This window comes from Paracoccidioides lutzii (assembly GCF_000150705.2).
Source record: "Paracoccidioides lutzii Pb01 unplaced genomic scaffold supercont2.2, whole genome shotgun sequence".
Taxonomy (NCBI): Eukaryota; Fungi; Ascomycota; class Eurotiomycetes; order Onygenales; family Ajellomycetaceae; genus Paracoccidioides; species Paracoccidioides lutzii.
The window spans coordinates 1,194,885-1,218,208 of NW_015440948.1; the positions used below are offsets into that span (position 1 = coordinate 1,194,885).

At 47.1% G+C, this 23,324-nt stretch overlaps 6 protein-coding genes across 6 annotated transcripts in view; 2 read left to right on the top strand and 4 right to left on the bottom strand.

Annotated features, from left to right (window-relative positions):
- Nucleotides 1-420: 420 nt before the first annotated feature.
- Nucleotides 421-765, bottom strand: PAAG_01028 (hypothetical protein; the record flags this gene model as incomplete). Its single annotated transcript, XM_002797123.2, has 2 exons — nucleotides 421-558; nucleotides 634-765. 2 exons carry the CDS (start codon nucleotides 763-765, stop codon nucleotides 421-423), a joined length of 270 nt encoding a protein of 89 aa, XP_002797169.2.
- Nucleotides 766-3,370: 2,605 nt separating this feature from the next.
- On the top strand, nucleotides 3,371-6,277 carry PAAG_01030 (transcription factor; the record flags this gene model as incomplete). The annotated part of the gene is made up of 3 exons (XM_015844222.1): nucleotides 3,371-3,692; nucleotides 4,024-6,110; nucleotides 6,185-6,277. 3 exons carry the CDS (start codon nucleotides 3,371-3,373, stop codon nucleotides 6,275-6,277), a joined length of 2,502 nt encoding a protein of 833 aa, XP_015701003.1.
- Nucleotides 6,278-7,104: 827 nt separating this feature from the next.
- Nucleotides 7,105-8,462, bottom strand: PAAG_01031 (hypothetical protein; the record flags this gene model as incomplete). Its single annotated transcript, XM_002797126.2, has 3 exons — nucleotides 7,105-7,452; nucleotides 7,581-7,841; nucleotides 8,346-8,462. 3 exons carry the CDS (start codon nucleotides 8,460-8,462, stop codon nucleotides 7,105-7,107), a joined length of 726 nt encoding a protein of 241 aa, XP_002797172.1.
- Nucleotides 8,463-10,734: 2,272 nt separating this feature from the next.
- PAAG_01033 (hypothetical protein) lies at nucleotides 10,735-11,361 on the bottom strand (the record flags this gene model as incomplete). The annotated part of the gene is made up of 1 exon (XM_002797128.2): nucleotides 10,735-11,361. The coding sequence occupies one exon, from the start codon at nucleotides 11,359-11,361 to the stop codon at nucleotides 10,735-10,737; it is 627 nt and encodes a 208-aa protein (XP_002797174.1).
- A 1,847-nt stretch (nucleotides 11,362-13,208) lies between these two features.
- On the bottom strand, nucleotides 13,209-17,100 carry PAAG_01034 (DUF221 domain-containing protein; the record flags this gene model as incomplete). The annotated part of the gene is made up of 3 exons (XM_002797129.1): nucleotides 13,209-14,254; nucleotides 14,334-16,834; nucleotides 16,925-17,100. The coding sequence occupies 3 exons, from the start codon at nucleotides 17,098-17,100 to the stop codon at nucleotides 13,209-13,211; spliced, it is 3,723 nt and encodes a 1,240-aa protein (XP_002797175.1).
- A 2,010-nt stretch (nucleotides 17,101-19,110) lies between these two features.
- Nucleotides 19,111-23,324, top strand: part of PAAG_01035 (cell division control protein) — a gene marked incomplete at both ends in the record, with an annotated part of 7,887 nt that continues 3,673 nt past the window's right edge. Inside the window, 6 exons of the mRNA XM_015844223.1 lie at nucleotides 19,111-19,471; nucleotides 19,550-20,434; nucleotides 20,507-20,578; nucleotides 20,643-21,835; nucleotides 21,991-22,521; nucleotides 23,065-23,197. Of these exons, the coding sequence (XP_015701004.1) occupies nucleotides 19,111-19,471; nucleotides 19,550-20,434; nucleotides 20,507-20,578; nucleotides 20,643-21,835; nucleotides 21,991-22,521; nucleotides 23,065-23,197 (3,175 nt within the window). The remainder of the gene's footprint in view (nucleotides 19,472-19,549; nucleotides 20,435-20,506; nucleotides 20,579-20,642; nucleotides 21,836-21,990; nucleotides 22,522-23,064; nucleotides 23,198-23,324) is intronic.

Sequence of the window (23,324 nt, forward strand, 5' to 3'; positions counted from 1 at the left end):
GATCTGGAAGTGCTTTTCCCCAGAAATTGCTTTTTTAGATGTATTTTCTTTTTCTTTTGTTCTTTTTATTATTATTATTATTATTATTTTCTTTTCTGTTGCTGCGAGACACTCACGTGGATAAATGACCCCGGAATTTTGGAGCCTTCTGAAGACATGTTGGCAGTTGGATTAAATTCGACGATCTGATCGGGCAATTTTGAGAGATCGCAAGACCCCGTGAGAAAGAAATGCAGAGCTCTCAAGCTGAAACTGAGGTCAGGATTTTCATTTCTGTTGGAACAGGACCTGGGAAGGGGGCTTTGGCCTCTGGGGTATTATTACAAGCTGAGAAAAAGGAACCAGATTGAACGAACGGGCTCGCCTCTGCTGAAAATTTGCGTCCCTATGATATGGTGAATTATACTATTAATGAATGCTTTAACCAGCACGATGCAGGGAGTCGTTAGCAAGTGCGTTGGCAAGGAAATAATGAATTATTAGTGCATGCAGGTAACTAACTATCTGCAAGATACCCAGATCGCGCATCGCTGGTCTCGCTGCCGAGCCTTTACGGAGCTAGTTAGGTGGTTTTTGGATTTAACTCCACCCCGAAAAAAGCCTTTTTTCCCTTTCCTGGTAAAAGTGACGAACCGTGCTCAAGCGCTTGCGACGAATGTTTGGTTGGCGCTCCGAATTCGCTTCTCCAACCCCCGCGTGGAAGCAGGTCGGGGCTGACCTCGGCATGAATGGAACAAGGAGACGTGAATACGAGCTGTGGCCCATGGTTAAGTCATTAGTTAATACCCGAGAATATGTCGCGTGCCCGGTGCCGAATTCCTAACTGTAAACCGACTCCTTAAACGAAACAGTAAACAATGATGATCCATTCATCCATTTCATCGTAGCTATTCTGAGTGTGCGATCTGCAGAAATAATATCCGAGACTGGCTAGGAGTCTCTCTCCCTTCAACCCCACCCCCAACCTCTTCATCGCCAGAAAAGCCTTCCCCGCGTCGTTTAATGTTCGGTTTTCAAGGTTGAAATATATCCGCATGCTTATTCTCAGAGAGTGCGAACTGCTATCTTCGCATCCCCTCCTTTCCCTTTAGCATTTTCGATTGCTCTTGTCCCAAGTCTTGCTGAGAGATGCAAAAGCCGCGGGGTAGATTTCCAAGGTTAACGGGGTTGCGGAGGTATCCTGATGCCCTTGAAGATTCGATGAATAATCACACCAATTCAGTCTCTATTGTCGGGTGGCCATGAGCGGCAACGTATTGATAGAAGTAGCAAAATGCCGGTGCAATTAATTATGTAGTTTATTTATATATATATTATATAAATAAGTATGTTCGTGTACGTGTATTCTTGCGGGTGGTAACTCTCTCTCATGAATGGCTGTTTCCATAGAGATGACATTGAGACACATGAAATTCTCGGGAATAAGGATATTTTAAGTAGAAGAACCAATTTTTTATTTATTTACGTGAACAATTGAAGCTGACCATCTGCAGTCTCCAGTGTTGGAATTGCTGATAAGTTGATACCCGTTCCCCTGCAGATGTTCTAATCGTCTTTTCTCTTTCTCTTTTCTTTCTTTTTCTTCTTCTTCTTCTTTTCTTTTCTTTTCTTTTCTTTTCTTTTTCTTTTCTTTTTCTTTTCTTTTTCTTTTTCTGTGAAAGGAAAAACTTCCTTGCTGCTGAACTGACAGTTAGTCGGTCAGTCACCGATTTGCTCTCTTCTTTGCTTTTTCCCTGTTCCTCTCTTCCTTTCTTTTTCTCCTCCTTCACCCATCTACCGTTCGCCTTACTCGCATAGAACTCTTGCTCTCTTGTCCGTCTCTTATTCCATTCCTTTGGTTGCCCTCTCCCCGCTTCTCTCCATCCAACCATCCATCCGCACATCCGGCTTGCTTCTCCTATAATCTCCCACCCCGCCCGTTTCTCTCTTCCCCGCCCTCCAAACCCTGTTTCCACCCCCTTACATACGGCCCTCTTGTTGCCGCCGATTCCTCTTCCCCTCTACATCCCTCCGCATTAGCCCCAATCCGATCAACACTCCCCTATGTCTGTCAATGCGCTACCCGCCTTCCCGTCCACCGTGCGTCCGGCCCTGTTTGAACCACGATCTGACATTCCCACCGGCCTTCTCCGAAACTAATCTAATAACCACTATCCCATATTGACTACCATTACCGGTACCATTGCCATTCGCCATCTCTATCGTAGTCACAATCGCAATCACAGCACTCCCCATCACAATCCCGACCCCTATCGCCGTCCCCGACAAACCACCAACTTCCGCCTCGTAGGGTTTCTCCAGGTTGCACTACCGTTGGTTCCATGGTTCCCCCTCTGTGATGTCGCATCGTCATTTTTCAGCCAACCACGCTTTCCACGCGCCCATTCGCTACGACTTCGTCAGTTCGTGACAGCCTTGTCCCTCTGTGATTCTGTCTTCAGCCCGAGTTATCTGACTGCAGTTTTGACCTAGCTTGGTTGACCTCGTTTACTCTGCAACCCCCTCCCCGTCTCCCCCTCAATCTCTCCCTCCACCTCTACCCCCACCGAGCCGTCTCTCCCTTCGCTTCTCAAGCCCCCCCCACACCTCGCTCATCCAATATCGACTAGACTCGATCAGCTCGCGTGTTACACTAGGTTAGATCCTCCAGTCAGATTTCTCAACGCCCTGGCCGTGGTCGCGTGATCCCACTTTCTGCTGTTCCTCTGCTTGGCTGCAGCACACCTCACAGCTGCTGTGTTACCACACTCGAACCGCTCGTGCGTGTCGGTGTTGTCAGCCCTCTTCGAAGACCTTAGCAATTGTAGCCATTACCCTACAAGTCTCAACGCAGTGTGGTGTCTGTGGTTTGATACGTCTCAGTAAGAATCTTTTTCACTTTTAATGCAACCTTTTTTTAAATTTTTTTTTTTTAAGTATTTTGGGGGGTCTTTGCCCTTTTAATCAAGTATAAAAAAGGAGGGGGAAATGGAAAGAGGAATATAAAGGTTTTTTTTTTCTTTTCTCTCTCTCTCTCTCTCTCTCTCTCTTTTTTTTTTTTTTTTTTTTTTTTTTTTTTTTAAATATACATATACATATACATTCATATATATATATATATATTAATTCATAAGGATAGGTGGAAGGAAAACACCTTCGGCTATTTGCAGACGAAAAGAAAAGCTCCAACTACAAACGTGCACATCGCATCGATCGACAGGACGCAGCCACAGTAGAATCACCCCCCCTTCTCTGTTGCCGCCGCACCGCATTTCTTTTAGCCCTACCAGCCCCCACATCTCTTGCACAGCCATCCCTCCCACCCTCCTAGGTTAATCAATATATATATTTATATTCTATATATATCTCTATATCCCCACATCTGCATATTATGACCTCCAGCGTCAGAAATGGATCGCCGTCACCCTCCCCGGCGCTTCCTAGTACTACTACCCCTGCAGAACAAGAATCCCGAAACGCCATGACAATGGCCAACAACCCCGGAGACTGGGACTCCTCCGAGTCGCGACCGCAATCTCTGTCCAACGGGAAAGGAATTGGCAATGGCATGGTTGCAAATGGTCATCAGAAACCTTCCACTTCATCGACAGCTGCCAGTGCCAACAATGCGAGCGCCAAAGACCCTCTTCGCCCAAGGAGGAAGAAGGCGAAGAGAGCTTGTTTTGCCTGCCAGAGGGCACATTTGACATGTGGTACGTTAGTCTTCGTTGCTTCATGATATTCTCCCAGCATTTTACCCCAACTACTTAAGCAATTGGGTTACCTATTCACTCCTTTTTAAACCTCTTGTTTTCAATTTATAATCATTATGTTGGATGATCATTGATCTGCCCTGACTCCTTGCCCCTGCCACTCATTACGCTGTGATAGAAAGCCAGAGAGGTTGATTGAAAATAGTTCCAGTTTCCTCTCCTTTGATTTATTACTAATATTCTTATTACTAATATTCATATTCTTGATGTTGTTTTGCATTGCTGTTGGGAAAATTTGAAAACTGACATGGCGTGAAACTTATTTTTAAAGGGGATGAGCGACCTTGCCAGCGATGTATCAAGCGTGGGCTACAAGATACATGTCACGACGGCGTACGGAAGAAAGCTAAATATCTTCATGATGCCCCGAACGAAGCTCTCATACCAGGCATTCGAGGAAATCTCTACAATCAGGCACAGGCGGCGCGAAATAAAGTCAACAGCAACTCGCAACAACGAAATGGTACCAATTCTAACAGTGACAACAATAGCACCAACACCAACAGCAACAACAAACCTTCGCACCAAGATGTCTCAACCAATTTCTTCTCGACGCCGTCCGCCAACAACTACCACAACGTCTACACCCAGGCGAAATCGCGACAAAGCCAGCACATGCCCTCCAGAGTAATGCAGGATGCCACAATGAACCCCAGCGCATTCCAAGCGCAGCCCCCCGCGTCACCCACTTTCGATCTCTCCTCAAATCCACAAAATCACACTCTTTCCCCGTCTATTGCGCAAAATTCCGGCACTACCCCATCTTCCAGCGCCTCCCAAAACCCCGATCCCTATGGCTCTACATTCTTTGACCCAAGTCACCCTGCACTGTTCAATTTTGACATTGCCAGCATGAATTTTGGAAATCGGTATGGGGCTTTGGAATTCGGAATGCTAGGTCATTTGGCTACGGGAGCCGGAGACACTCCGCCCAGCGACACCGCCACCCGGCGCGGATCAATTGGGCGCAGCTCTGGTACATTTACAGTGCAAAACTTTGGAGAAGGCTCCAGCAACCAATCCCCCTTCCTATTTGGTGGCGACCCGGTGCTCAATGACTGGAATCCGGCTGGACAAGGCCCGACCAATCCTCGAAATATCTACAATCAGAATAGTGTCTCAGGCCAGATGACTGATCACCCGCACGCGTTCGCTATCGAGAGTGCGCCGATGAATTTTGCCAGTCCCACCTCGACGGAAAGCCCGCAGATGACAACAGTAACCCAGTTTGATGATCCCAGCGTTAATTTCTCATCCAGAACCACTCTCATGCCTCCAACGAATACCCAACATCAGCAGCAACCACAGCCACCCCGAATATCGACCCCCAGCCTCAAAAACATGCAAGTAGGTGTGAAACGTCGCTATCGCAGCCCCTCTTCAATCTACGAAAGCGTCAAGGAACCGTACTCCTACACAAGTGGCTTCCACAGCCTCACGGCCTTCATCCAACGGCGCTTTTCGCCACAGAAGACCTTGCAAATTGCCAAGGCGCTCGCATCCATCCGCCCCTCATTCATCGCCACGACCAAAACGCTAAACCAAGACGATCTTATATTTATGGAGAAATGTTTTCAGCGCACTCTCTGGGAATATGAGGATTTCATTGATGCGTGTGGGACGCCGACGATTGTTTGTAGACGGACGGGAGAGATTGCTGCTGTTGGAAAAGAGTTTAGTATACTTACTGGATGGAAGAAGGAGGTATTATTGGGCAAGGAGCCGAATTTGAATGTTAATACGGGCGGTTCTTCGTCGTCTGGTGTATCGTCGCGTGGTAGCAGTACATATAACTCGCGCAACTCTGCAACGACGACGGTGATGGACAATCAGAGTCTACCTGCGGGGCGCACGCAGCCGGTCTTCCTCGCTGAATTACTGGATGACGACAGTGTGATTGAGTTTTATGAGGATTTCGCGAAGTTGGCATTTGGTGATTCGCGGGGTAGTGTTATGACGACGTGTAAGCTGCTGAAGTACAAGACGAAGGAGGATGGGGTAGGATTGTTTCGGAATAGCAACGGGGAGGTATCTGCTGGTGGTGGTGACACGGACGCCAATGATAGCGCTGGTGCTGGTGTTGGAGACGGAACGACAACAGCAGTTAACGGTGTCAGCAATGGCAGTAGCAATAACGCGACCAACGTCAATGCCAACGGAAATGTCAATGTCATTCCAAACGATCTTTCTGGTGCGTCGTCTATGAAGTCATCCCCGAAACAAGCGTGGGGCAAGAGTCGGATTGCCGGTGAGGCTGGGATGAATCAGTTGGGATTCCGAGATGGGAAGGTCGAGTGCAGTTACTGCTGGACGGTTAAGAGAGACGTTTTTGATATTCCTATGCTTATTGTAATGAATGTAGGCGTTTTCCCATATTTTACCTTTATTTCGCTACGCTTCCACCACTTCCCCCCCCCCCCCCCCCGTTCTAGGATTGTCCTACTAACAAGTTCATTCGCTTTGATATAGTTCCTACCTTGCATTTAACTGAAGGCATAAAGTCTGCGGTCTTGGATGTCTACTGATTAATTTCTTCTTTTCTCACTTGATTTAGCTTGGCATTATTTCTATTTATTGATTGAAGTTACCTCCCATCATCTTTCCTCCTGATATCTACGATGACGACCAACACGTTCTTCTTTTAATGGTATTGTTTATTTTGGAGAAAGCCCCGCATGTTTTTCATATATTCTTTTTCTTTTTCGTCTACTTAAAATGACCCCACTGGGCGGAACAAAATGGGGGTGTTCGGGTTTTCATTTTTATTTTTTCATCATCACCTTTCCTGTTCCAAAGATTCTCGGTACAAAAATGGCCCTCTTCCTTCCCTTTACGACTACTTGTGGAGAGAAAAGAGTGATTTTCACGGGTGGGAATCGAGAGGAGTTTGATGTCATTGTATATATTCTGTTCTCTTCTTGTACCTGCTAGCACATGTCAGCCAGCGGCGAGAAAATGCGCGCTTGTATATATGATGATGGTCATGATGAATGAAGCTTCGTCCTGAGTTGATTTTAAATCACTCTGAAAAACAGAAACCCGTTGATAAACTCCGTTAAAATCAAATCTTCATTTCGGTCTATAAGCGAAACACTAGCGACACCATATCTAGAAAACTTAAAAAAAAAAAACACAAGAATACAAAAACAAGATAGAATTGGTATCAAGGAAGAGATAGAAGATAAGCATGCTACAACTACCACCACAACTCATTCCCCATTCCCCATTCCCCATTCCCCATTCCCCATTCCCCATTCCCCACGCCCCATGCCCCATGCCCCATGCCCCATGCCCCACGCCCCACGCCCCATGCGCCTTTGTCCACTTTCGTATCCCCTTCAAACAAACCCACCTAAAAGTTCCTCAGCCAGTCCCTCGCCTCCCTCACTCCCCTTCCTTCCCCACCACCAGCTCCCTTTAAATAGCCCAGATACCCCTTCCTCTCCAAACTCCTCCTCGCCACCTCACAGTCGATCCGGATATCATCCACCAGCGCCTCAAGGCTGACATAGTCGTATTCAGGCCGGATATAACCCAGCACCAACAGGTTTAGGCGTGTACCGTAGAAATCGGGCAGGCGGAGGAAGTTGGGTCGTTGGTTTTGCTGGTTCGTTTGGGCGGTGTTGTTGATTGGGTGGGCTGAAGGGGAGCCGTTCATGCTGGAACTCGGACTGGTGAATTTGGGGAGGAGGTGGATTTCCTGGGTGAGGTTTGTTAGCTTGGTTGTTTTCTTTTTCTTTTACTTTTTCTTTTCTTTCTCATTTTGGGTGAGGAGGCAATCTTAAATCATAAATTGAGGATATTTTAAAAGTAAGCGCGTTTACATACCACAGACCGAACCGTATTCTTATAGAAGGGATTATACCCTATGCTCAGAACGCAGGGGAAGACATTTGCATCGGCATCTTCGAGTGTAGGCTCCGGTGGTGGCGTTTCAAGGGCACCATTTGTTTGTTTCTCGGCATCGCTATCCTTTTTATATTTGAATTTGGATGGGTCAAGAGCGGCGACGCCGTAGTATACGCCTGACTCAACATGTCCGTATGCTGAAAGGGAGTCGGGGGGAATGTTGGCGGTGGGGATTCCGAGCTGCGTATTACTTTTAGCGGGGCCCTTTCGGTTTGATGTAGATATGGAAAGGGCAAGAGAAAACAACAGCAAACGGTGAGAAAGAGAGCATGCTTGAGGAATAAGAGATATCCAACATTCATGGTACATCATTTGCTTCATCCTGGGAGCTTTCTTATGCATATGTCTTCATGTGCAGTAACGAAGTTGCAAAGAGGCGGAGAAGGGGTATGTCAGGAGTAGAGCCACATAACTTAAAAGGGAACTAATATGCAGTGCATTGAGCAGCAAAAGGAGAATTTATTCATATCCTCTCCTATTCATAAACAAATCCCACTGGTGCATAGGGTGCAAAGGAGGACAATATGGGATTGGGTCATAAAGACAAGGGATATACTTAATCCATGAAAAAGGACAATCGACAGTTGAATACAAATGTATAATAAAAGGAGGAACAGAGATAAAATAGCATGACTTTTTTAATAAAATAAAATAAAATAAAATAAACTGAAAGAACAAACCTACCTCCTTACTACCCCTCCCGAACCCTTTGATAACTGGACCAGAGAGTTTCATGGGAAATGGATGTTCAGGGCCAGATTCTGGCCCAGCCACTGGGTCCCTTAGGCTCTCTAGACGCATTTTTTGCTGCCTTTTCCGGTTGCCTTGTGTGCGCTTTTCTTCAACTCAGTATTCAGTAGGCAAGCTGCATCTGATGCAGCTGCACCCTTGATATCTGAATATCGAGAATATGGGTGGCGGGAGAATCGGTGAAAACTCTCTGGCCTGGTTTCGTGGGGGGGTTGATCACCGAAACGCGGGGGAAGCGAGAGAACCATGGACACAAGCAGTGGCTATGCCGGGAACGATTAGATAGACATAGATATATATCTAAATATATATATATATATATATATATATATATAGATAGATAGATAGATAGATGGATGGATATACATATACATGCGGTGAAAACCTGGAGTTCGAGGATTTTGACATAGAGAAGCCTAGGTACGATATACAGAGGTGAAAGGCCAAAGAAGGCCGAGGGACGGGAGATGAGTTAGTCATGTTAACCTCCGGCGCGTATTGGGTTGGTATTAATACGAGAGTTTGCAGCGCCGCATTATTGAATCGGGGGAGTATCGTGAATACAAGACGCCCGATATGTATTATATAGCTTCGCAAGGTGCAAAAAAGAAATCCCAATCCCCAGGTAGAAATATGTGCGTGAGATTTTTCACCCTCGCTCAAGAATCAAATATATAAGGAAGCGAAGAGAAAGAAAGAATCAGCGGCGTTTTGTTTCAAGCCCCATTTGCCCCTCTCCTGAACACAACCAAATACAAGCCGCCCTCGAAACCCCATTTGTCAGAAACCCCATTCCAATATTCCCACTGTGTTTTATTATATATTAACGTCTCTCTCTCATAACCCTCTATCATGTATATAGCATCACATCTTCACATCTTCAGTTTATAGACTCCGATCCCACCCCCACTAAAAAAAACACCACCATTTGTTTGACCTAACCCCGCTCTAGCTAGACTCAGCAGCCTTCCCTTCACCAGTGCGCGGCGGATATTCCTTCTCGCCAAACTTGGCCTTCGGAGCGCAGGTACACCAATCCTCTGTGGGGATCGTGTCCATGACGCCTGCGATATGCTGACCGCAGCCAAACCAGGTTTTCTTGGCTGTGATGGGTTTTCCGTTTTCCCAGAGGCGGGGGAGGGACAGGTGTTAGCGGGTTGGTATATGAAGGCAAAATGGGACACAGATTCAGGAGTAGATGAGAATGCAGATGTGAAATGAGAAATGGGATATGGAGTTGCTAATTACTCCGTTGATTCAACATTGGATTGTGTGCGGCACTTACAGCAGGTGGGGCAGGTTGCTGGCTTGCACATTTTCGATTTGTTTGGATGCCGACTAGTCCCAGATGATGGCTTTGGAGAGAGATGAGGAGTGTATTCAAGTTAAGATATGGCAAGTGAGGCAATCTCGAATGATGAAAGAAGGCCTTTCTTTTTTTTTTTTTTTATTTGCGATATTAGGAGGAAAAGAAAGTGGAGAAATGATGATAAAGAAGAAAAACAAAAACAAAAAAAAAAAAAAAAAAAAAAAAATCGAGCATGCTTGGCCGGTTGGGGTTTGGGGTTGGTTAATCAGTGAAGTTTTCGTGAAGCGGGGTAAATTGGGGAAAGATACATCCGGCCATTTCCCGCTGGATGTGTGTGTGTATGTATACATGTGTGGTCCGATATGTCATCTTTTTCCTGGTTTGACAACAGCTCAATTCTTGACATTGAACCGGATCATGGGCTGTGTTTTACATTAGTGGCTCTATGGTATATGGACCGCCCAATTGCAAAGATTCTCCTGTAGCTGTAGTGGTTGCTGATTCTCTGGAAATGATGTCATAGAAAGTTGGTGATTCATGACATTGGGATTGACCATTTTGTGATTGAGTTTTACGCAGACATTAGGAAGAAAAGAAATTATCGACTTCATTTTATTATAAAAATAATCTGAGAACAACGGTCTTTCTTTTTTCCAAAAGTGATAAGTATCAAACTTCAACATCCCAAATCCAAATCCATATCCAGCTGTGTCTGAGGCCAATCCTTTTATAGCCAACAAATCCGGCTCTAACTGGCGAGGAGGATCAGGGCGATAAAAAGAAGAACAATGAGGGTGAAGTAAAACGGGGCGGGGAAACGACCAGAAGAAAACCAGAAAGAAGGAAAAGAAACGAACAGCAATCTCATAAGCTTGAAATCGAGGACCCGGATGCCTGGATATCCAGCTCATAAAAGAATGTGATAGCCCTTAGCCTGGGAAATACTGCGATTTGCTATACCTCTAAAAGCCTAAATGCTGGTAATGTAGATGGCAAGCTCCAGCATTCTGCTCTTTACAAGACGCCAGCAACAGCTACCACAGCCACCACGGCCCCTCCAGCGGCAGCAAAATATGATATCCGTCCCGTCGCCGCGGGCATACCCCCAGTACTGATTGTCGAGCTCGGACTCGCAGGCCGGCTTGTGTCTGCGCCCTGAGTCGTGCCCGCGCCCTGAGTCGTACCCGTACCCTGAGTCGTGGTGGCAGTTTGAGTGGTTCTAGCATTCTCAGTCGCAGCAGCAGTGATATCCACCGAAGAGGCAGCAGACGCCTCACTGCTAATCGAAGCCACGACGGAAGATACCTGCTTGTCATAGTCCTTGGCGCTCAGGGGAACGGTGACTTCGCCATCGTCGCACTCCGTGGGCAGGCCATTGATGCCTAGCGTCTGGCGGCGGATGAAGCGGAGAGGGTCAATTTTTCTTCTTTCGAGGGTGCTGTCTGGGGTTATGCAGCAGACGCCTTGAGGCTTTAGGCCGTCTTTGTCGTAGGTTATGCCGCCGCGCATGGTGCCGGGACAGCAGCGTTCGACGTCATTGGTGCGGATGCAGGAAGAGGCAGCTGTGGGGATTGTGTGGAGGGTTAGGATGAGGAGGGGGATGAGGAGGGATGTGAGGGATAGGGTGGAGCGAGAGGACATTGTTTAAGAGTAGGTGAGGTTTTTTTCCGTGTGGTGGACGGGTGCCTGGCTCCGTGGAGAATGAGGTTGTGGGTTAAGGGGGCAAGGTAAGTATGTCTTTTCTGATTACAATGTGTGCCACTCTCTATCTAGGTTGATGCAATGGAGTAAATGATAGATATATGGCTATGTTTATAACCAGGAATAAAATATAACCGGCACATCGATGGACATAGGGCACAAAAAGAGGAGAGAGTGGAACATTCGACCGACTTGGGCCGCTGAAGGTTCAATCGGTCTCCTTATGTATGCAGATCTTCATCAGCCACAAGGCTCCTTGCAAGAGATTGTTTTCATGAATGAACTGGTTTAACAGGGATAAATAAATGCCACTACCCCCCCCCACACCCCCAATTGCCTATCATCCATCCCAGGAAGCTCCTAATAATAATTCCACAAGCACAACTTCACAGAATCCACACTAAAAATGTTTCATTTGACGCTCCAGCCTTGTGAGAAGCAGCAAAAGCACACGCTCGCTGGGAGCTGAAGGGCCAATGAACGGCGTCAGGTTCAGCCATGGTAAAACGTGTTGCCTGTCAGTGCTTGGCCCGATTCGACATCTTTTGCTTTTTCTTTTTCTTTCTTTCTTTTTTTTTTTTGTCTCTCCTTTGCCCAGACCAGTCTCATTGCGTTTTAAACGAGAGCTCCTCAAGAGGGAGGCGGAAGATAATATATACAAGCACACCCCTTCGTCACATTTCACGGCTTGAGCCACCAGCCCCGAATAAACCAGTAGCCAGGACCACTTTATGCATGACCTTGCTGCGGACGATATGGCTGGGTACGAAGAAAGGAAAGTAAATTCCTCTGAATTTACTGCATAAAATCTCTGGAAGGCTATTCCGGATACTGTGTAGCCTTTTAACTAGAGGCTGACGAGGCGACGCGGATTTTATCTTTTAAAAAACCACTCGCAAAAGGGCTGTTACGTAGTTACTCCAGTGGCTGACATCTAGATTTGGCAGACCCCAGGAATTTTGCACCAAACAAAGCAACGTGTGGCTAACTGTTAAGTGATGCGTGCTTGTACTAAGGTTCTCTGAAACATCGATAGAACAGGGTTAGCATGGAGGAGAAAAAAAAAAAAAAAAAAAAAAAAAAAAGGTTGGCAGAAAGAAACTTGAAACGAGTTGGTTGTTCCCAATCAGTAGTTTATCCTGCGCTCTTCTCACTCTCATGTCGATGCAGGTATGTGCTGTTCTGGGGTTCCACTCTAGATCCACTGGAAATCCGGCATGATATATTAGTTATACAATCCGGAGTTGATCTTATTGCGAATATCCTACCGGAAATTTATATGTTCTTTTCTTTCCTCACGTCTACTTTGGCCTATGACTCTATATACAAACAGGACAATGCGGGATGAGGTGACCGTTTATAGACTAAATAAAAAGAAGGAGAGTAGATGTGGATAGGCATGTCAAATCTATCTACCGAAGTTGCAGGAAACAGGCACACCGCGAGCCCTAAAATAATGCATAGGGTGTGGTTGCGACATGCCAGCAGGCCAAATTTCAACGTTCGCAGGGAAGCGTGAAATTATCTATGGTTTTTGCTCGAGTTATGATTTTTCCATCTCCTCCATCTCTTCCCTTCCCTTCCCTTGCCCTCTCATGAATTCGAAAAATAGGTCCTTGCTCGAGAAAACACCAGCGCTCGCTCCATGATGCAAAGATAGAAAATACGTAGATTAGACAAAGAGAAGCAATGAATACTGGTCACACAGGGAGGGGGAAAGATTTTAACAGGTAAAAAATAATCAGGAATCGCTTATGCATAATCAATTCATCGCCCACTCAATCGACTCAAAGCTGAATTAGATCCACCTCCGAAAAATCAGGCGGACTCCGACTAAAAATCGCCCGACACCGCCCATCCAACGCCTGATATTCATTACTAATCCAAATATGCTTGCTAAACCGCTGCGTCCTGAATACTTCATCATCACTAACACCCAGATCATCCCGCGGAATCCAGATGACGGGGCGTTTCATGCGCAGCGCCTCGTGCTGGAACGCCCGCTGGACGAGCTGGTCGCGTTCGTCTGGCGTGAGATCTTCCAGTTCATCGTGGATGCCGGAAAAAAGCGCCTGGCCTATCGCATAGGTTGCGGTGACTTGGGATTCTGCGTCCTTTGCTAGCTTTTCGCGCATGTGTTTGATGGTCGGGATGGTGGGGTCTGAGCGTCCGCCAAAGTATTTGGAGTGGCGATTTCTGGATCGATCGGCCCATGAGATGTGTTTGTGTTTGTGGCTACCCGGCACAAGTTTGCCGAGTTGTCGAGTCATCGCTCCCTTCTTATCTTTCCTGCCATCGATCCGGCCTAGCTTGATGTTCCCATGCTCCACTGGTCTTTCGTAGTGGTTATAGTCACTGTCATGATTTTGATCGTTGTTTTCTTCTTCGTCGTCGTCGTTGTCTTCGTCTTCATCGCCTTCTTCCACCAGACCCAGTCTCTTCCGTTGGGCACGAGCGAATACCTCATCGCGACGGCTTGCCTCGTCTTCCAGTGTTATCGGCAAATACCGGAACAACGGGTTGAACGCTTCGTTGAGGAGGTATTGAAAGCCAACTGTTAGAATCAAGACGACTATCATGCAGATAGCCTGACCTTCACAGGCAAAGTTTCCGTCCACGTCTCTGACGAGGAAAAACATGCCAATAAGACAGATTTCCATGACATATATGCCAGTGAAAAGTTGATTGATAGCTTTAGGGAAAAGCAGACCTCCCGTGTCGAAGCGGAATTTCGTAACGTAAAGAGTATTGTACCGATAAACGAACCAAAATAGCCCAAAGGTAAGCACATTGAAAATCATGATGAGTGGGGAAATGACACAATAGATCAAGCCTATTAATAAAGCGGATAGAGATTAGAAACAATTGCACAAAAATCAGCAAAATGGGCAAATTCACAATCACGAACTTACCGATTGATGCTAGGGTCGTATATACAGGGAAGAAAGTACCCCATTGCATCTGATTGAGATTCGTGGTCCGCGCCCACTTCAGTCTGGCAGTGTTGTCTAGAATAGGAGCCAAAACAAACCAGCTGACAAGACCAAAGATCTGAACCAGCGCACCAGCACTGACAGACATGGCTTGAAGCACCATGTAGGAGAAGAAATAGTTGCTAGCTCGAGGAATATTTTGAGCCAGAAGCTCAGGAATACTTGTCACATCCGTGATGGAATTGAATATGGTGGTAAAGCCAGACGAAATCGAGACGACGAGGAATATCTGAACGAACAGAAAGGCAAAATAGTAATTCTGCACAGTCAACTCGACAGCCATTCCCGTGTGCACGCCTTGGTTCTTGGAGAGAAATCGCAGGAGGAGAGGCAAAATGGCCATGAGGATAGCCAGAAACAATGGCGGCAAGATGCCCTGGATTGCCGAAATTAACCAGGTAGGCAATTTAGAGAGCCATCGCAGCCAGGAAAATTGCCCTTCAAGATAGGTGAGCTGAGACAGCAAACCTGTAAAGGCCACGGGGAAAGCCCAGCCAACGACCATGGCAGAGACAATGACGAGCACCCCAAAAGTCCTCAAGTATCGCTCCCACCATTTGATAGACATATTCTCCCAGATGACGTCGTCTGGAGATATTTCCACCAGCCGCGGTGCCATTTGCTTTGGTATATGATGGCTGACAGATTGACAGGCCATATGAGCAGCCACCTGATGATTAAATTGAACAAAGGCAGAATTCATAAGCGGGAATTTTTCCGGATGTTGCTGATCAATTTCGATTTCTAGATTCAAGCGGGAGAGTTCCTGACGACAGTGATAGATCGTATCCACTTTTTTGCCTAGGAGAGGTATTGTGGGCATCCAGCTCCAACCAAAAATCGGTAGACGCATAGTCTCACGATCTTTTTCTTTAATGTACTTCATCCAAAGCGGGTCCCCATAGTCATCCTCTTCGAACTCCTCGTTATAGGCCATCGGGTATGCCTGTCCTTCAATCTCGTCGCCTTCCTTAGCAGGGCGACGTCTGTTGAATCGGAAGGCCTTTTTCTTCTTTCTCTCATCCAATGGTGTTACGGGGGCAGGGTTCGTCAAGGGGTGCTCGTCGTCGTGGTGATCCTGATGGGCATTTGGTGATCGCGAGTTTTTCCATAGCTTCAATCGTGCGGGGTGTGGTTGTTGATCAACAAACCCATCCATATTAGGGGGTCCTTCTACATACGATTCTCCCAAGGACGGATGAGCCCCATCAGCCTCAGGAGAATCATCGACATGGGCTCCCGTTTGATGCTGGGCACTATCTGTTGGCTTTACTGCAGTGGTTCCAGCTCTCCTCAGACCATTCACAGGCTTCTCAGATCCGAGTTCGGTACCAGCGCCATTAGCTGCACCTGGTTGACCCTGATGCATGTTTACGGCATCATTTTCCATCTGGCCGTCAAACCCACCAGTGGTATGTAATGTGTCATCAGCAGTGTTGCCAACCTTCCGGAAACCGCCCCAAACCGTTTTCCCGAGCTTTGCAACTCCAGATCCTACAACCCCCGCCCCATTACCCACAAGTGGAATGAAACCACGATTACCATGTACCTGCTGCGTGAATGTCCTTTCTTCGCGACGGCCGTGTAATACTTCCTGGATGGTTCGAGCTTCGTGGGGGTTCCCCGAGCTGATACCAGGTTCTTCAGCGAGACGAGAGGCTCTTTGTTCCGCAGCCAATTTTTCATGATCCACTTCAGCTGGTTTCTTGCCTGATTTTCTGGCCTGGGCTTTTGCTTGTTTCAGCTGCGCCTTCTTGCATTTCTTTATTAGTTCCGTCTCCGCAGATTCAAGAACTAGAGCAATCTTATTACGTAGCTTCACTTTCTCACTCAGCTCGTCCAAATTGCGGTTTATCCAAATATTGCGGACGCCTCCAGGGAACACATCATACAGGCGATCAAGAGCATCCACTGATAGCCATTTTGAAGGAATGGCAGTCACCAGGACCGTGGTAGCTGACGCCCGCAATCGATGTTGGGGAGACGTCAGATATGTTTGCCGTAGCCTGATATAGCTACGAAGCTCGTCAAAGAAAACAGCACACACGTAGACAACGACAATGACTGCCAGAACCAGATGGGCCCAATATCGATTTGTATGTTCTGGCGCGATATTCCCCCAGGCCAGCTGATCCAAGCCAGTCACATTGTACCGAGTGCCGTTCCTAGACGCAACGTGTTTGGTGTCCTTTCCTCCAACTTTGTTCAAAGGAATAAGTACGGGGAGGATGATGAAAGAAAGAGGGAGAAAAATCTTAAGAAGCATTCGTAGGTATCGTAGGAAGAAGTAGGCATCGAGTCCACACTTCTGAATGAATTCTGAGTTGGAAGTCCTGAATACTGGTGCAACCCACCTAAAAAGACCAGCTGGGGAAGGATTTGTGCGTTCTCGTTCTGGGACTAGATATGTTCGGGGTTGGCTAAAACAATGAAATTCCCAGTGTTAAAAGAGTCTTTCAATTCCCTGTTTCCCTTTTGGAGATGGGGAACGGGGGATGAGTATTACTCACTATATCCTGGTCAGTTTTCCCTTGAGAAGGATGAACAGGAGAAATTCGACTGCAAAAATGATGACAGCGGTAGCTAGGGATGCCAGGAACGTGGTAATTGACATGCCCGCTGTCTTCTGGCCCGTGCCGCTCTGTGCGTCAAGCGCAGCGGCCACGCTCTGGTTGTTACTGGACATTTTCGGTAATGATGGCCAGTATCATCATCAACCACGGATTAACCCACCGCCGACAGAGGATGGATAAATGCAAGACGTAGAAGTCCCCCAAGCTAGAGAGTCCAAGGAGAATGGTCTTTTTAGGTCTTTTTAGGTCTTTTTAGGTCTTGTCGGCGAGGACCTGGCAGGTTCAGGTGTGTGAAGTACCGGCTTCGCAGACTGGAGAGGGGTGTGAATGTATTCTAGGGAAGGAAAAGGGAAGGAAAGAGAACATAAAGAGTGAACAATAAAGATACAAGAAAGAGAATGATGTGCTGTTTATGAAGGCAAAGGAGCTAATTAGACAAAGCAGAGTGAAAGAGTGTGTATACAGGTCTCTTTCAGTTGTCCACTATGCTTCTTCAACGTGGGTTTCCGGAGAGACAGACACTGTGAAAGGAAAGAGGGGAAACTAGGAGTTGACAAGTCAATAGAGAATAATCCCGTGCCCAGCGGTGCCCAGCGGGGGGAGGGGAGAGAGAGAGACAGAGAGAGAGAGACAGAGAGAGAGAGAGAGAGAGAGAGAGAGAGAGAGAGAGAGAGAGAGAGAGAGAGAGAGAGAGAGAGAGAGAGAGAGAGAGTGTGTGTGTGTGTGTGTGTGTGTATATGTATAGTTTAGAGAGGGAGAGAGGGAGAGCAAGTAATGAGCGAGTGAGTTGAAGTCATCGAGCATCGTCAAGAATTCTCCCTTGTCCTTTTCCTACCAGCAAACGGCAGGTCGTAACTAGCTGAGCCGACTCGTTGTGGAGTCGCTGTCACTTTTCCCTGGTTGAGGCACCAACCGCAAACCGGGCAATCACGAACAGCCAGCCGGCTATCTGCCCCCATCCTCCTCTCAGACAGGCCCCTTGTAGGCTCTGTCATCACCAACGACGACGATCATTAACTAATTATTCCGTGGATATTCTCCAATGTCCTCATCCCCAGGGTGCCTGGTGACAGCTGGTCTCCCTGCAACCCCCGGCGCTAATAATTGATCCTCACCCAAGATTTTGGTGGAATCGATGAAAAATCAAGGCACAGAGTATGAAGCCCGCAGCCTGAATGATGAGAGAACAGGGTTTTGGCGCCTTGTATCGTCTAAAATTTCTAACCGCTGAGCTGGCTACGGTAAAACGTGAGGGGCGGTCCCTGCAAACAAGCATTTGGGCTGCAGCACCAATCACGCAGCGCAGTGGGGTTTTTTTGGTGTTCTTCAGGGCTTCAATTCCCTGCCAATTGTTTGAAATGACGTCGGCGGTGAAACGATGGTGTGTATCACCCAAAAAAAGAAATCCAGTAATCGACGACCGTTGAAACAGAGATATTTTTTGTATGGATTGCTGGGTAGGAATAAAGTGTATTTGATTAGCGGTCTATTCTTCTGTTTGTTTGTTCAAAAAAGGTTGTTTGTTTTCAACTGGAATGACTGAAAATAAAGGTTCTGAAGATTACACTTTATACTTCCGCTGATCCCAGAGCTTACGGTAAAATCATGCTTCAAAGATCTCAGAACCTTGATCCAGTGGTTGAAGTCAACAACAATGGCCAAAAGTACATCAAAATTGTATACTATGGATATATTATATTAATTGCTTGCTCTAGAAATAAAGCGGAAGGAAGGGGATGTAAACTAGGAGATATGCAAAGCCATCAGTTTAGTTGCTAGGTGTTCGTTTCTCGGTTACATCTTCATTCGCTCCCATCATGAACAAGATTGTGATAACTATGACATAATATATTAGTAATCCTACAGATCTAACACGCCATCCTAAATAGGAATCACTTTACGCGTCGTCCAGGAAACCGCGTCTCACCACGCGACTTCCTCAGAAGTTTTCCTGCGAATTTCATCTCTCGCTCATTTATTTCAACCACGACAGCCACAACGACAACGACAACGACAGCACTCTCGATTCATCTTCTGCGCTTATTTCCAGTTAAAAAAAATACCCATATCCAGTAAACCATCTCAGTTCTATTGCCCATAACCCATAAAGGGCCTCGCTAGTGATGTCGACCCCTGGTTCAGCCAGCCGTCGCGGCCGCCCAGCTAGAAACTCCGCAGCTTCAACTCCTACCGACGCCAGCGCCTCCAATCCTCAACCCCAAAGCAGCCCTTCCTCTGCAGCAAACAGAGGCCATCAACTACAGAATAACTTGCAAAGTTCTCCACGGACATCAAGATGGTTGAGAGAGGCCAATGTTCCCGTTTCATCCCCTTTATTCTTTCGATCATCCTCCCCTCCTCAGCCGCAAGGTCATTCTCTTTCTTCAGATGCAAGAATGGAACCCAGTTCCCCGATTAGAGAGGCACCAAATGCTGGTGATGGGGACAGAACACCCATAGCAAATGCTCGTCCAATTGTTGGAGGTATATCTGCATCCTGCATTGTGTTTGGAAAACAAAAAAAAAAAAAAAAAAATGGCAAGCTAACTTTATATTCAACAGACTCTTCTCCAATTCGCTACATGTCCAGCTCAAGCCCACCTCGTGCAATTAACCACCAGAGTCGCACGGCTGATATCCATAGTAGTAGCAGTGGCATTTTTGTCCGGTCTTCCCAATCCATCCGATCAACAGGAGTCCCCAACGTATCCACAAGAAGAGGTGCTATTCACTCCGATGCATTTGCCTCCTCCTCAGGCCACCGCAGACAAGTATTCGTCGATGAGAATGGCATACCAGTTCGCGAGGGAGAACCTCATTCCGATGCTACATTTTCAAATATACAGCCAGATACTTCCGAAGCGGACGCCCTGGGTGGAAGCTCTACGCGCATCATTTGGGGTACCAATATCTCCATCCAGGACTCAATGGCCGCGTTCAAGAATTTCCTGTACAACTACGCTAAGAAATATCGCATGTGGGCTGACGGCGCTTCTGAGGAAGAAACCCGTGCCATGGGTGCTGCGGCTGAAGAAAAGGAATACATCAAGATGCTGAATGACATGCGTCAGCTGGGCGTAACGGGATTGAATCTTGATATTCGCAACCTGAAGGCTTACCCGTCAACGCTCAAGCTTTGGCATCAGGTCCAAGCATACCCGCAGGAAATAATTCCTATTATGGATCAAACTGTGAAGGATGTCATGATTGAGCTGGCATTGAAGGAAATGGAAGCTCTTAGAGCACACGCTAGTCAGAGACGCCAACCCAGAGCAAGAGACAGTAGTTCAGTTCCCCCTGCTCCCAGCTCTGAAATTGGAAATGGGATGGCACAGGTTCAACAGTCTGAAGTGCCGAATTTGCTGGCGGATGTTGAAAGCAAGACTTACAAGGTGTTACCCTTTGGGATGCATAAAACAGTCAACATGAGAGACTTGGATCCTGCAGGTATGCCAGGCTCCATTATATTTTGTTTTTTTTAAAAAAAGAGAGAATGTTGCTAACATTTTACAATTGCAGACATGGATAAACTCATTAGTATCAAGGGTCTCGTTATTCGAGCAACCCCTGTCATTCCAGATATGAAGGAAGGTAAGCAGTGGCCCCCCTTTACACAAATTATATTTAGCAGAACGCTTATCATAACCTTCTCTAGCGTTTTTCCGTTGCGAGGCTTGTCACTTCAGCGTTGCTGTCGATATCGACCGCGGCAAAATTACGGAACCTACCAAATGTCCACGGGAAATTTGCGGGATGCCCAACTCCATGCAACTCATCCACAACCGGTCGACCTTTGCTGATAAGCAGGTCATTAAACTCCAGGAAACACCCGACTCAATCCCTGACGGACAAACACCTCACTCGGTCTCGCTCTGTGCCTATGACGAACTGGTAGACGTTTGCAAGGCTGGTGATAGAGTTGTGGTTACTGGTATATTCCGCTGCAATCCTGTTCGGGTTAATCCACGCCAACGAACAACCAAATCTCTATTCAAGACTTATGTGGATGTGCTCCATGTGCAGAAAACTGACCGCAAGAAACTTGGTGTCGATACCATGACCGTGGAGCAAGAGCTTTCCGAGCAGATTGCAGGAGACGTGGAGCATGTTAGGAAAGTCACCGCGGAAGAGGAGGCAAAAATCAAAGAAACTGCTCGGAGACCTGATATCTACGAGCTTCTTTCACGGTCTCTAGCACCGAGTATTTATGAGATGGAGGACGTGAAAAAGGGAATTCTGCTGCAACTGTTTGGCGGGACAAATAAGATCTTTGAAAAGGGTGGCAACCCGCGATACCGTGGTGACATCAATGTTCTTCTCTGTGGAGATCCCTCGACGTCGAAATCTCAACTACTACAGTATGTGCATAAGATCGCACCACGGGGTGTGTATACGAGCGGCAAAGGCTCGTCCGCTGTCGGTCTCACAGCATACGTGACCCGTGATCCCGACTCGAGACAACTAGTCCTCGAGTCCGGCGCCCTCGTCCTCTCCGACGGGGGTGTCTGTTGCATCGACGAATTTGACAAGATGAACGATTCAACTCGTTCCGTTCTGCATGAAGTGATGGAACAGCAGACCGTCTCCATTGCCAAAGCGGGAATCATCACGACACTGAATGCGCGCACGAGTATCCTGGCTTCAGCCAACCCTATTGGAAGCAAATATAACCCCAACCTCCCCGTGCCACAGAACATCGACCTGCCCCCGACATTGCTTTCTCGGTTTGATTTAGTATACCTTGTTCTGGACCGGATTGACGAGCAGAACGACCGTCGACTGGCCAAGCATTTAGTAGGAATGTATCTTGAAGATACCCCTGAAAGTGGTAGTAGTGAGGAGATTCTTGTCAGTTACCTTTTATACCCGCTCCCACCTCCCCTCCCCCCCCCCAAAAAAAAAAAAAAAAAAAAAAAAAAACCCAACCAAACCCACATACTTCAGCTCACACACGAAACAATCCCTCCCCGCTAACCCCCACAATCTCTAAAACACTTAAACAGCCCATCGAATTCCTAACAGCCTACATAACATACGCCAAAACAAACATAAACCCAACCCTAACCCCGGAAGCCAGCACAGCCCTCGTAAACGCCTACGTCGCCATGCGCAAACTAGGCGACGACATCCGGTCCGCTGACAGACGCATAACAGCCACAACCCGGCAGCTCGAATCCATGATCCGCCTCGCAGAAGCACACGCCCGCATGCGCCTATCCAGCGAAGTCCACGCCAGCGACGTCGAGGAAGCTGTTCGTCTGATCCGATCGGCGCTCAAGCAGGCAGCCACGGATGCGCGGACAGGGCTGATTGATATGAGCCTGTTGACGGAGGGGACAAGTGCGAGTGAGAGGAGGCTCCGGGAAGATTTGAAGAGGGAGGTGCTGCGGGTTGTGGAGGAGTTGGGTGGGGGGAGCGGGGGAGTGGGGGTGAGGTGGTCGGAGGTATTGAGGAGGGTGGGGGAGGGAAGTAGTATGGAGGTTGATGGGATGGCGTTTGCGGGGGCGGTGAAGGGGTTGGAGGGCGAGGGGAAGGTTACGGTTGTCGGGGAGGGGGCGAGGAGGAGTATTAGGCGGGTTGGGGGGGTTGTTTAAGTGTTTTTTTTTTATATATTTATTTTGCTTATTTATTTATTTACCCCAAAGAGCTGTTGATTGCAGAGAAGCTATTTGGGAATTTGCTCTCGGGACATGATGGGGATTCAATCGATATGTGGATTGGATTGTTTATGATATGTCAAGGTGTGGGAGTTCAAGTCTAGTGATGTCCATGGGTGGGTACATTGCTTGTGGTGATTGATACTGAGATAGAGTTTTCTATACTTTTGACAAATTTCCTTGCTGCAGACTTGCTAAGTAACTAGTAAGTTAGTTACTAGTTAGTTAGCTAACTACCAGTTAACTAGTAGTTAGTTCACTCTCTGTAGGGAAACTATTACTAGATTCCAGATGATGTCATCCCGCAAGAAGAGACACTAAACCCCTTCCAGCCTATCGATATAACCTTTCACGTGTTCTGGCAGCGTCTTCTGATTGGCCAATGGTTCCCAGCCGTGATCTAGCTGCGGGCCGGCTCAGTCACGTGGTGGTGGCTTAGTCACAAGATTTGATTGGCGAGACATCTGCAGAGCTTGTTATTATGTATGGCAAGTCAGATTTTGCAGGCGGAGTTTTTGTGTTGGTAGGTGTTATTTCTCCCTCTGGTTCCTCTGTATATGGGGAATTGTATCTTCTATTTATTTATTTCTTGTTTTTGCCCTATCTTTTGTATATTTGCCTTGTCTCTGTGTATATCCGTGTGTGTGTGTGTGTGTGTGTGTGTGTGTGTGTGTGTGTGT